Source organism: Gymnoscopelus microlampas (assembly GCF_963454915.1).
Source record: "Gymnoscopelus microlampas genome assembly, chromosome: 10".
Lineage (NCBI taxonomy): Eukaryota > Metazoa > Chordata > Actinopteri > Myctophiformes > Myctophidae > Gymnoscopelus > Gymnoscopelus microlampas.
The window spans coordinates 35386422-35400175 of NC_139947.1; the positions used below are offsets into that span (position 1 = coordinate 35386422).

General features: G+C 43.1%; 1 protein-coding gene across 15 annotated transcripts in view; it reads left to right on the top strand.

Moving 5' to 3' along the window:
- The window catches only part of huwe1 (HECT, UBA and WWE domain containing E3 ubiquitin protein ligase 1), a 51565-nt gene that overhangs the window by 24170 nt on the left and 13641 nt on the right, over positions 1-13754 (top strand). For 14 of the 15 annotated variants that reach the window (XM_084069558.1, XM_084069563.1, XM_084069549.1 and 11 more), the window contains 21 exons: positions 96-365; positions 1677-1829; positions 2061-2188; positions 2382-2463; positions 2590-2766; positions 2905-3055; positions 5116-5534; positions 5643-5838; positions 6648-6815; positions 7166-7314; positions 8168-8234; positions 8339-8562; positions 9452-9663; positions 10139-10321; positions 10658-10821; positions 11332-11471; positions 11593-11668; positions 11758-11856; positions 11979-12106; positions 12189-12348; positions 13147-13375. In XM_084069558.1, the coding sequence (XP_083925684.1) occupies positions 96-365; positions 1677-1829; positions 2061-2188; positions 2382-2463; positions 2590-2766; positions 2905-3055; positions 5116-5534; positions 5643-5838; positions 6648-6815; positions 7166-7314; positions 8168-8234; positions 8339-8562; positions 9452-9663; positions 10139-10321; positions 10658-10821; positions 11332-11471; positions 11593-11668; positions 11758-11856; positions 11979-12106; positions 12189-12348; positions 13147-13375 (3575 nt within the window). The remainder of the gene's footprint in view (positions 1-95; positions 366-1676; positions 1830-2060; positions 2189-2381; positions 2464-2589; positions 2767-2904; positions 3056-5115; positions 5535-5642; positions 5839-6647; positions 6816-7165; positions 7315-8167; positions 8235-8338; positions 8563-9451; positions 9664-10138; positions 10322-10657; positions 10822-11331; positions 11472-11592; positions 11669-11757; positions 11857-11978; positions 12107-12188; positions 12349-13146; positions 13376-13754) is intronic. The other variant, XM_084069552.1, reaches the window with a different exon arrangement.

Consider the following 13754-nt stretch of genomic DNA (forward strand, 5'->3'; position numbering starts at 1 on the left):
TACGCAGAGGAACACACACTCTCTGAGCCACCTGTTGCGAAATGACATGACGGGTTGACATCATCTCCCATTTCTGCCTCTTCTTTCTCCCTCAGGAAGCTGCCCGGCGACGTGAGGAGGAGGACAGGCGAGCCAGGGAGCGGGCGGAGGAGGAGGAGGCACGCTGCTTGGAGCGCTTCATGGAGGCTGAGCCCCTGGACCCCCAAGAGCTGCATACTTTCACAGACTCCATGCTGCCTGGCTGCTTTCACCTGTTGGATGAGCTTCCCGACACAGTCTACCGCCTCTGTGATCTGCTGATGACGGCCATCAAGAGGAGTGGCCCGGAGTACCGAGACCTGATTCTGAGCCAGGTTGTTGACCAGGTCAGTGTGAAGATACATTGTTTGTATAATGTTGTGATTTTTACCTTATATTATATTATCTGATATCATTTTTATCTCATTTTCCAAAGCTCTTTATTACTTTGTTTTGTGCTACAACAAAATAAGTTTTTATGTGTCTAATCAGGGCTAACTTTTTTTACATTGCATCACTGGTGCTACCAATTAAAACATATAAGATCACCAGAAAGAATACATAATTTAGGAACACCCTCCAAAATGTAAGGAGCACCAATATGTAATCGATCTATTTTTTTTAACAAATATCACAAAATGATGAAAGTAGCCTTAAAAATTCATGGTAGGCCACCACTGGGGCCTAGGATTTAAATTGTAGTGTCCTGACTGTCCCACATCCATCCATCCATCTCTTCAAAGAGACTGAGGTATCAAACATCTCCAGATTAGGACCCTCTACAGTCTACACTGATTCCGGACATATTCATCCGTTTTTTTTGTTCAACTTCATAGCCTAAGCCTGTTTGAATAATATAATAATAGTTATAAAATAAAATAATTGTAATTTAAATATAACATGGTATGTCATTACATATTTTTTTTGTGTTGCTATATACATTTGTCAATGGGTTACAGATTTGGTAAATTATACCAGCTGAGCTGTGTGTTCCTATGACTTGATCTCTGTCTAGCCCCGACAGTTACACGCGCGTGCACACACCCGCTCAGGTCCGCCTCCTTCTCTTTCCCAGTGAGATGGATGCGTTCTCTCCTTAACCAGCTCCGCGGCTCGGAACTTTGTGAACTTTGTTCATAAGCGACCCGTTTTTTAAATAATGCACACACGGTAAGATCGCACAAAGCGCTGGAATGTCAGCGACTCCCCTCACCGTTGTGTCAATGAGTTAACTGCGTGCTAAAGATTAGCACCAAGAGCTATTACACCTCAGAGTTGGATGGCAGGGAGTGTTCGTTTTGGTCGTACCACAGCAATTATTTGCAGTCGCACAGGTGCTCCCAATTATATTTTTAGGTAAAAAAAAAAAAAAAACTCAGGCGCATTTGCGACCAAAACGGTCGCAATTTCGAGCCCTGCTAATGTCTGGGTGCTATGCTTGTTCTGAGCAGGGGCTTATTGTGACTAATCTAATTTTGTTCATATGGCAGTAAATCTTAAATCCTCTATGACGACTATTACAAAAGGGTTATTCGGGTGCAGAAAGTAACAGTGCAGATAGTAAATGACTTGGAATAAGATTTCACTTGTATTTGTTGTGGCGTGGGAGAACATTGTGCTTGCGTCAGCCTGATGCTGTGTGTGTGGGTTGTGTGTAGGTGTGGAATGCGGCAGACGTGCTGATCAAGGCCGCCGTGCCTCTAACCACCAGTGACACAAAGACGGTAGCTGAGTGGACCAGGCAGATGGCCACACTGCCCCAGGCCTCCAAACTTGCAACTCGAATTCTGCTGCTCACCTTGCTCTTCGAGGTAATCACGCACAAATGAAAGCTCAAAGCGCTTGAATAAAAACAGTGTTGTATGTTAACTTCTTAAGGGTGACGTTGTCCATTATTTTTTACGTTGATACTATCATTCCATTGTGAGGGTTCAAAAAAACAATGATAGGGCAGAGTTGTCCTTAGTATTCAGAACCCATCACTGTTTGCCTTTATTAAAGCACATCTTCAGGTAATGGCACTGCCTGTTAATTTCATGCAGGAGCTGAAGCTGTTGTGTGCCAGAGTGGTGGAGAACAGCGGGATTCTCAATTTGCTGATTAAGCTGCTGGAGGTGGTGCAGCCCTGTCTGCAGGCTGCCAAGGAACAGAAGGACATACAGACACCCAAGTGAGTGGTCTACAACTCAGCACTCGCCATCTACAGAGCAGACGGATTAAAAATAGCTCTGGATAACCTTTGCCAATGCTCTAAATGCCAACACACTGTGACTCATGGCATTCTTTGTGTTTAGGCTTGTGCACGTCAACATTACAGAAAACAATATAACATTGCTTAACTTTTTAAACTGTCTTCTGTATAGATGGATCACCCCAGTGCTGTTGATCATCGACTTCTACGAGAAGATGGCCGTCTCGTCAAAGCGCCGAGCACAAATGAACAAGGTAGCCTTTGAATTTGTGCCCCAAACAAAACCAGGGTTATGAAGTATGAGTTATTAATTAATAAGTATCCCCACTTTTTAAGGAAATCATTCTTCTGTTTACTATTGTGTCTATCTGCTCTGCCAGTACTTGCAGCCTAATGGTAACAACTGGCGGTGGTTCGATGACCGCTCTGGCCGCTGGTGCAGCTACAGTGCTTCCAACAATAGTACGATCGACTCGGCCTGGAGGGCCGGGGAGAGCAGTGTCCGCTTCACAGCCGGACGCAGGAGATATACCGTGCAATTCAACACTATGGTGCAGGTAAAGACTGGACATGGTCCTCCTCTTGAATACAAAGATTTAGCACCAGTGTTAGGATATTCATAGCATCATGTGTGAGTGTATGACTCCAGTACATGCAAGTGATGGTTGCTGGGCTCCTCTGTTTCTGTGTGGCAGGTGAATGAGGAGACTGGTAACAGGAGGCCAGTGATGCTCACTGTCCAGAGAGTACCTCGTGTGCCCAAGCCTGCCAAGACGGGCAGCACCACAGAGTCTGAGAGAGACGAGGGAGAGAGGAGCAAAGCAGAGGACACCCAGCCTGACGCAGGTAATGTTCAAATGATGTATATATTTGTTTACTGTAAGCACTTCTCTGTACATTGAAATGCATCTGTATTAGGGATGTGCGCAGTGACTAATTTCATTGTAGTCGGGAAGGGAACACTCAGAAAATAGCCAAAACTGAGCACAGTTAGATCTATATGGCCACATCTCATCCCAAAAAATGTTTAGTATATAAAATCCATTTACAATTCATATTCAAGTTACAGATTCTTATTTGAAATGTGGTGTAAGTAGGTCAAATCAGTTATGCTTTCATGCCTCAAATTGGCCGCAGACATGTCCATCTCCAACAGGAGAGCACGCAGTGAGTAAGTGCAAGAGACAAAAACGTAGCCTACATTAAATCTCCCCCTGCTCCCACCAGCAAAATCAATCATGATCATCTAATGTTAAAACATGTTGATAGATGTCTCTGTATCAACAACGGTTTCAGATCAAAGCCTTTTTGTTGAAGGGCAGCTTCACACTTATATAGTTCGGTAGACTCTGTGCGATTTGGGAGTGCAACATTGTTGCATTTTTCATTCGGTGCGGTTTGTGTTCATATTGCACTTAGTCACCAAACATGCAAACACATGTTACCCTGTTGAAATGGTTGCTCTTTCATTGGACAGAAATGTAATAATAAATATCACAATTAAATAAATGCCTTTATTTCTTTAATTGTGTTTTGTATTTATATCATGGACTTCCATAGAAACTCACCAACATTTTCTTGTCTTCCATATGGGATTGTACTATGAAACTGGATTCAGATGTTAACTTAAGGGGTAATCCCTGTTTAAGTCATTCGACAGTCATTCACTTCATTCGGCGAATTTATAGGCTACTTCGTCGTACGACAGGGTTGCACACCGAAAATGGAAAATCTACAAGCTCACAAGTGTCGAGGACATGACTTGTGAGGTTGTAGATCGGCTATTTTCGATGTGTCTCCCGTTGTAGCTTCACCACAGTTATTGAGCTTTACCGGGGTACACAACAGATCATCGCATTGTAGCCTGCGTCTACCTATTGTACCGATCGATTATCATTCGATTTGGCTACTGTAAACCCTTTGGCTTTCTCAGATTTTTTTTATGAGAGCTACCAGCCTAGGCTGCACAGCTCAAGAAGCTGACAGAAGTAACTCCCTCCCTCCTATCAAACCATTTATTTGTGCTGTTGTATATTACCCCTATCATCCTACAAGATATTACAAGCAGAGTGAAAGCAAGCACTAACAACACAAGCCTACTTTATATCTGAAATAAATTATAGCAATGGTAGGCTGCTCTTTCTCTGAAAGTGATGTGTTCGTCATTAGCCTACAGTACATGTACACGCCATCATTCATCCATTACGTTTATTAATTGGTCAAGCGGTCTCCTTACACATAGCATTTTTATTATTTGGGGACTTTATGGATTTTGCCACCGACGTGAACTGATGTTTTTTTATCATTAATTTGCCTGTTATGACGTTGGAACTGCATTTTACTAGAACAGTAGAGGTAGACTATATAACAAAAGTGGGCTAGTGAACTGATTGTACACACAAACAACTAAATATAGATGAATAAATGTGACAGCATACAGAAAAATCCAAAAAGAGTCCAAGCAAGGAACATAAATGGAAGTGCAAACAAATTGAAAGTTTAGGCTTTCACCAACGCAACAATTAATTTAAAGAAATACACAGAATGAGCGCAACTGCAAGTAGTATTTGGAAAAAGGTAGAATTGGTGATGAATAAATACTGTATTAGGAGAAACAAGGCGGGGGCCACTGTTAAGAAAGCTGCCGGGCTGTAATTGGGTTGAAGCTTAATAAAACGCGATCCAGGTATTAATAAAATGCTGCTTTAAAGTAAAAAGACATGTCAATTAGGTATTAAGCCATGACAGTAATTTGGGTGCAAATTTGAAATTTGTAAAACAATATGTAGATATCTCAATTATAACAATATATAAATATTCTAATAGTATACACACACACTTAGTAAACTTGAAGTAGGCACAGTACCGTTTAATTGTTGAATTGAATATCCGTATTCTCCTTCTAGATTCAGCCTCCGTGGCAGTGGAAATGGCAGCTCCAAAAGATGATTCAAGCCAGCTGAAGGAGGCTTCGTCTGCGCCACCGGCTTCCTCCACGCCTGTTGTCACCCTGGAACTAGACCAGGCCCAGGGTGATATTGTGGTCCAAGGCTTGACAGAGGACATGACCACCGTCCTCATCAGAGCCTGTGTCAGTATGATCAGCGTGCCTGTGGACCCGGACACCCTCCATGCCACCTTGCGTCTCTGCCTGCGCCTGACACGTACCCACCACTACGCCATGATGTTTGCTGAGCTGAAGAGCACACGAATGATCCTAGGACTGACGCAAGGTTCGGGTTTCAATGGTTTCACCCCATTGGTGACCCTGCTGTTCAGACACATCATAGAGGATCCAGCCACACTTAGGCACACCATGGAGAAGGTTAGATACATTTGAGGAACAGGCCATGATATCTTGAGTATAGTAGGCCTCTATACCATATCATAAAAACCATCCCTCACTAAGTGACTGTCTGCTGTGTTTTGTTAGGTGGTGAGGTCAGCAGTAACCAGTGGAGCAGGCAGCACCACATCAGGTGTGGTGTCAGGTAGTCTGGGTTCCAGAGAGATCAACTACATCCTGCGTGTCCTGGGCCCAGCCGCCTGCCGCAACCCCGATTGCTTTGCTGACACAGCCAATAACTGTGTCCGTATCGCTCTGCCTGCACCCCGGGGAGCTGGAACTGGTGAGTTTGCTAGCTTTTCTTGTCTTAAGGGACCCCTTCACCCATCTTCAACCTTATCTTCATATAATGCTCGTTATAAGATGGTACACATTTCTCTGCGTGTCATTGGTGGGCTATTGACATTTTGGAAACCTGCCTACTAGTGACATCATTGATGGGCATTCTAAGCTAATAGAAACTGCAGCGTTTCTCTTCCTTGAAAGTTAGCATGCTGAAATGGAAGCTATTATTCTTGCATTCATAAAAAATGACAACCTGCTTACCGATGTCACTGGTAGGCCGGTTTCTGAACTGCCCACAGCCCTCTGAGATACAGAAGTGAGTATACAGAAATGGTACCATCTTATGAGCTGTTAGTGAGGACCAATTGTATGAAGATGGGTTGAAAGTCTGTGATTTCTTTAAGTTTTGATTAAATCAAAGTTTAATTTCTGATTGCTGTTTGATGCAACAAGTGCATCATGTAAAACCCTTCCGTAAACGGGATATAAGTTAAAAAATACATATTTTTACCTTTCACATACATTCAGATAACTTAATAATGCATGTAACCCTTATAATACTTTGTTGCTGCTTGTGTTTTAAGAGTCCTTGTAGGTGCAAACACTATTAAATATTTGAAAATAAACTGTTCTGACTGCACAATGATGGATCAAGTGTTGCAAAATGTTTAATGAGGAGAGCAAAAACAGGATCTAACAATATTTACGGCTAGGCATGGGAATTAAAGCTACTCTAGGAAGTTAGGCGTGTTGGCTAGAATTCTGCTTTCATCCTCTCTATCGTCCCATGTACCCGTTTCCCTTCAGCCTCTGATGATGAGTTTGAGAACCTGCGGATCAAGGGGCCCAATGCTGTACAGCTGGTGAAGACCACCCCACTAAAACTTTCCCCCCTTCCCGCCATCCCTGACACCATCAAGGAGGTCATCTATGACATGCTCAATGCTCTGGCCGCCTACCATGCCCCTGAAGAGGGTAAGATAGTGTGACTAGGAGACAGAAGTTTTGTTTCTTATATTTGCTTTGTACATAGAGCTGGCACATCTGATTTTAAAGCTGCAATCTGTAACTTTCATGTCATTCATACCCTGGATTGGTACTTGGGTAACATACTATGCCATACAGATTGGTTAAAATAACATTTTATCCACCAAGAAAGGTTATGGGTTGCTGCTTTACAGTGAGATGTTTTTGGACAAAACATTGATGTTCGACACCCCTCCATATTGTTTCCTATCAACATTTTCAATGTGTCAATACACAATTTGTCACAACGTGTTCATTGTCCAGCCCTATTTTATATCATACGGCATTGTGTGTTGCAGCTGAACGTCCAGAGGAGCGAGCCGTGACAGTGCCTGGTGGCCAGGACTTGTGCCAGATCCTGCAGGATGTTGGGGATGACGTCTACCAGCAGTACAGACTCACTAGGCAGGGCAGCGACTATGACTCCCAGTCTGCCTTCCACATCAACGTGAGTCTACCTGACCTGCAGTGGCAAATGGATGGGTACTGTGTGGAATGATGTTAGTCACAAGATGGACTATTTGGTGGTTTGGCGACATCATGTGGTGACTGCTGGTTACATCAATTGCAATTTAATAATACAAATCCCAGTGTTCCATTCTGGTTGTACACTAGCTAATGAGTCTGTAGCTGTAGTTTTCAGGCATGCAAGCATGTCGCTTTTCAGCAAATCATAATTTTTTTGAATTGAATCAAAGTTTTGAATCCGAAATGGGACATTTCTGTGGTTGATGTAGATCAGATGTAGGACATGATCTGTGGTTGATCGGAGGAGAAGAAGTTTTTGTTGGGGGTGGGTTGTATCGTTTACAAAGGCTGCGCCAGACAAAACCTGCCTTGACTAATCATGTATGATAATTAGTGCAAATCTCATTTTGAAGTGTTCCTCCTTTATGATTGCCCTGCGCCTCCGTATGCCAATGGGCAGTGATCTTTGCGTCGGTGTAGCCCACAAGCGTTGCACCCACGACTCGCTGTGAGTTATTTAGAATGATAATTGATTTTACCCAGGATTAAAATAAGTTACCCGCCGCCTCGTGTCTCCCACAATTGACATAACATTTCCTGTACATGCGCGAGTCATTACCTGTGCAAGGTATTGTATATGTACATAACATTTGCATATTTGCCAGGAATGGCAAACCCTGCTACCACCAGTGGAAACTAATATACCGAGAAGTGTTTACAGAATGCTGTTGCATTGAATAGCTATTGATACAAAAAAAATTTAGAGTATTTTATTATCACAGTGTCCTCTTTTGTCTTCAGTTAATAACAGAAGCCCATCTTTTCTTCATCAGGCTCAGGTGTTTGCTGCTGATGGGGGTGTAGCTGAGTCTTCTCAGTCTGGCACACCACAAGGAGAAGGTGAGATGGAAATCTGTTACATTTATTAATCTATTCAACGTCTATTATTATGAGAGGAAAAGGTCCAATTTGGTCCTAACCTTTTGTCATCTCATCTCCCTCAGCCTCCACACCAGAGGAGATGCGGGAAGAAAAAAAAGAGCAGGAAGGTGATAAAGGTGTCAGCTCAGAGGAGGCTAAAGCAGCTAAAGCTAAGGCCAGCAAGCCTTTGATGCCCACCTCCACCATCCTTAGACTGCTGGCTGAGCTTGTGCGCTCCTATGTGGGCATCGCCACACTCATAGCCTCCTACTGCTACACCGCTGGACAATCTGAGCTCATCAAGGAGGTAGGTGATTCAACAGTTATACCTACTTTATTGTCATGTGTGTACTCTTCGAAGTGCATATTCACTTTACTTTTCAAATCTATCCAATTTTCTTCTTAAGAAAAAGAGTGGAGACATGTTGACATAAGGCTGGGAAATAAATAATTGAACCTTGAATAATCGTTGACTTTGAGGTAAAAAAGCGCAATTGATTCTAAGACTATGTATCCGATTAATAGGCATGGCTGCTGCTCAATGTCTTATGATGTCAGTTTGACCTCAGTAGTGCGCATTGAAGGTCTTTGATACGTCACTGTATAATGTACATTCAGAGCGTGCGCACACACTAGCCTCTCGTCCTTATTTTTTTATCTCTCCGGTGTGGATACACCTTAAAAAAGACTCAACGTCAGACAAACAAAACGGATTTGGGTGGACAAACTATTGAGTTTAACTGACTTCGGACAGGTGGACAACTAAACTTGTGAATTGACCAACCAAAAGTGTAGTATAGTTACTTACAATACAGCAGCAGAAAATAAATCCATGATGTAAAGGGTTGCTTATTGCTTCGATGCAACATAACACTAGTAGGTCAACGATTGCTACTTCAACAAGCCTGCATGCACATCGACTCCAACACTTAATGCTTCTGTGTTTTTGTCTATTAAATATTGGTTAATGTCACCCTTGGTAAGCTTGCTATTGATAAGCATCCTCTTGTTAATATAGTGGTACTGACCAGTTATTGCATGCATTAATATGTACATTTTCTACATGAAAATACTAATATTATAAACGAGACACGATTTGATTATATTCTAAGACCGACATTCAAATGTAATTTCTGAGATCAGCCCTAGTTGACATCCTCAGTCTGTTTGTTGACTCCACTGTATTCACCCCATAGGACTGTAGTGTTCTAGCCTTCGTGCTGGACCACCTGCTGCCCCACACCCAGAACTCTGAGGACAAGGACACCCCAGCCCTGGCCCGCCTCTTCCTGGCCAGCCTGGCTGCTGCTGGCACAGGCACTGATGCTCAGGTGGCTTTGGTTAATGAGGTGAAGGCTGCACTCAGTCGGGCACTGGCTATGACGGAAGGCACAGAGAAACATGCCAGGTAAAAGAAGTCTGGGAAAACTGGAGTAAAACTATTTCAGTAACACTTGCCATACAAAAACAACTTAAGTTTGAACTCGCATATCTGCCTACATGATGTCAGGCTGAAAAGCATCAGTTTTCAAAACAAAGTTGTTTTTCTACAATACCATAAGTGTTGCTGAATTCTTTTCCCTCCCATATACCATTAGTAACCCATTTAGACCTGGAATACCTATACGTTGTTATAATAGCCAGGAACACCTCTGTGTCACAGCAGGGGTGTGTGTGTGTGTGTGTGTGTGTATACGAATTTTAAGTTTTTCAGAAAACTTAGGTAAGGAATTAGAAGGCGTTTTTCGAATCGGTCTCGGGTCTAAATGGACAGATTAACATTGTGTTAGTGCTACCTGTCTGTTCGACCCACCACCATGACCCAGCCGTGTGGTGGGGAAAACTCATTCCACACTGACTCCTTATCTCTCTCCACCTCTCAGGCTGCAGGCAGTGATGTGCATCATCAGTACCATCATGGAGTCGTGTCCTTCTACGTCTAGCTTCTACAGCACAGCGGCGGCCAAGACGCAGCACAATGGCATGAATAATATCATTCGCCTCTTCCTCAAGAAGGGCCTGGTTAATGATCTGGCCCGTGTACCTCACAGCCTGGATCTGTCCAGGTACACAAACTACACCACAATTGAATGTATAGTACTGCTCACATGTCATTGTAATCTTCAGGCATGTTAATATAAGGGTTTTGAGAACATTCACAGTATTCGTAAAGCTAAATATGTACCATTCAAGCTAAATTGAATGGTACATATTTAGTCTGAGCTCCCTCTACTTGATTGTGATTTACCTCTGTTCAATAAATGATGCTGTGCTCCCGAGTGTCAAAATGTACAAGTATATAAATGAATATTGAGGCTTTTCCTTGTACAGACTGTTTCTATTTTACTGTCTGAACTGGCTTCACATTCATTCTCATGTGTGGGTGTGTGTGCATGCTTCAGTCCCAACATGGCCAATACAGTTAATGCAGCCCTGAAGCCTCTGGAGACTCTGTCTCGCATCGTAAATCAGCCTAGCAGTCTGTTTGGTGGCAAGGGAGCTTCCAGCAAGAACAAGACCGAAGTTGGCACCGCAAGGGACAGTAACAGCAACACACAGGACCAAGGTAAATATACCTGTTGATACTGCTGAGTTTTCTACCAATATGTATTATATGCATTACTAATGAATTGAGTACAATGGAAACAAGCCCTCCGGGGATTTTTATGTTATCCTTTTAGCGTAACCTTTGACTGTACTGTACGTGTACTGTTAACAAACCTGCTAATAAAGTATTAAATTAATCAACCAGTCCAAATTACACAAACGCATGGGTGCGTGACAAATAAACTATCCAAAATTGAGGCACAAATATTCACATGAAACTATTAATTTGGTGAACCCTCATTCATACAGGTTGATGCTTTAATTTGCGAGGAAAAATGCTCGACCTCGTTTTGAAAATAAATTACGTTGTTTTATTGCCGTGTAATATTCGCGTTCTGTGTAGATGTACTCATGACACAAACGGCAGTTTAAATTAATTGCATGACATCAATGCTCCCAGTGTGTAAGGCCCTAATGGTGACTGATTCCAAATACATCCCCCTTGCTGATGAGTGGTGTTTTTTTCCAGGTGAGTCTTGCGAGGCAGAACCGGTGGAGGGCAGCCACAGAGTGCAGGGTACAGACAGTGATCTGATGGACGGAGAAGCAGAAGGAGACACGGTGGTCATCGCTGGCCAGCCGGAGGTGCTCAGCACACAGGACATGCAGGTGAGTAGCTCAAAGAATACCTGCAAGGCATTGCTCAAAAGGTAACACCGCCCATTACCTAACACTGAAATAACAGTGTCTTGCATTGCGTTTGTGTGCCCTGTTTCATACATACGTACAGGTGGAGAACGAGTTGGTGGATCTGATTGATGAATTGTTGGAGAGAGATGGAGGCACTGTTAACAGTGCCATTATAGGTAAGCTTACAGCTCCCACTTGGTGGAGCCCATGCTTTGGGCTTTGGGGAAGCTTAGGGCTTGTCTGATTTGTTTCCTCTATCAACCAGTGGGACGGAGCGGTGAGGATGAATCGCAGGAGGATGTGTTGATGGATGAGGCCCCTTCCAATATTAGCCAGGCCTCCACTCTTCAGGCCAACCGTGAAGGTGAGGCGGTAACAGCGACTTGTGTGGTCATAGTGCAATTATGACCTCACAGGACAAAATTTTTTGTTTATCTTTTGTTTATTTTTGTGTTTATGAACACTACACTCTCTCTCCTTCATCAGACTCCATGAACATCCTGGAGCCAGAGGATGAGGAGCACACGCAGGAGGAAGATTCTAGCGGGAGCAACGACGATGAAGACAGCCAGGATGAGGAAGAGGAAGAAGAAGAGGAAGAGGAGGAGGATCAGGTATGCAGAAAAATGCATAACATTTCTGGGAAACTCTGGGTGTGGATTTGTCTTTAATGCTCACTGCTTCATTCCCCCCAAGGATGATGAAGAAGGAGATGAGGATGATGATGATGAAGGTTCAGAAATGGAGCTAGATGAAGACTTTCCTGACATCAACGCCGCACCCCACATCCGATTTGAGAGGTTCGATAGGGACGATGACCTCATCATAGAGTTTGACAGCATGTTCTCCACCACTGGTAAGTAGGCAGGACTGTATTGAATTGTCTGATTATATATCACGTATACGTCTCACATAAGTAACTTTGTAAGGCATACCACACAGCTCTGCTGGCAAACAAGCTATAGTGCTGTGGGTCATGTATCTCTGAACATGTTAAGAGGCACGATAGCCAGGTTCATTTTTGCACAGGATAAGATCAATTTAGGTATGTTCAGTTTTACAAACACTGAAATAATCACGCATGCTTTTATTTATTAGCATCTGTTTTAGGATTGAAGTATGAAGATCCTAAAACAATAATTACAATACATTTTAGAGTTTTAACCTGTGTATTAATCAGTGTCTTCTTTTAGAATCGCTTTGTAAAACCTTCAATTAAAATCACTGTACTTTGTATGATTCCCTTAACTTTACTCCTCCCTGCACTTTATATTTTGTACACATTGCAGGTGTGTGACTTTTTTTTATTGGCATTTTTGAATGCAGAACAAAACATACCAAAAAAAAGCACAATTCGGCCCGTACCGCTGGCGTAGAGGGCGGGGTCGAATCCCGCTCCCGACGATCTATGCTACAAGTCTCTCCGCATCTCTCTCTCCCTGTTCCCTGTCAATCTCTACTTTCCACAATAAATAAAGGCAGAAAAAAAGCCCAAAAAAAACCTACTGCTTAGACAACATATAACTATAACACATTGAATATCTTTGTGTCACACAAAATTCACTTGACACACTTTGATGTGATTGACTTGGGGGTTGCGAGTGAGCAGTCCTTTAATGTCTGCATCCTCTTCTCTATTGTGTTCTTCCATCAGCTGACATCCCTCCCTCCCCAGGCAACATCCCCAGTTCTCACCCGCTGATGGTGCGGCATGCCGACCATGGCTCCCTCACCCTGGGTTCAGCGAGCACTAGCAGCCGGCTGGCGCAGGGCATGGGCCGCAGCCAGCGCACGCTGCGCCAGCTCACCGCCAATACCGGTCACACTATCCATGTCCACTACCCCGGCAACCGGCAGCCCAACCCCCCGCTCATCCTACAGAGGTGAAAACACTGATGTGATTGTAGTGGTTGATGGTGGATCATCTTGAGAAGAGATAGCCTGTATATTGATAACTTTATTTACAGTATATAGCACCTATTAAAAACTAGTTACAAATGTTTACATATGTTTAACAATAAAAACATAAAAGTGAATAAAACCCCAAATATAAAATAAACATGATGATCTCTACTATAAAATGTAGTTTTAAGAAGAGATTTAAAAGAGCACACTGGGTTTACCTGTCTGAGATCTCCAGGCAGGAAGTTTAAAGCCTTAATTTTTTATCAACTGCAGTCTTGAGAAGTTTCACTCAAGCTTGTCAAGGAATGTAATGGTGTGACAACAGCAAGCATTTCCTTGTCTGATAACGCTGTTGAA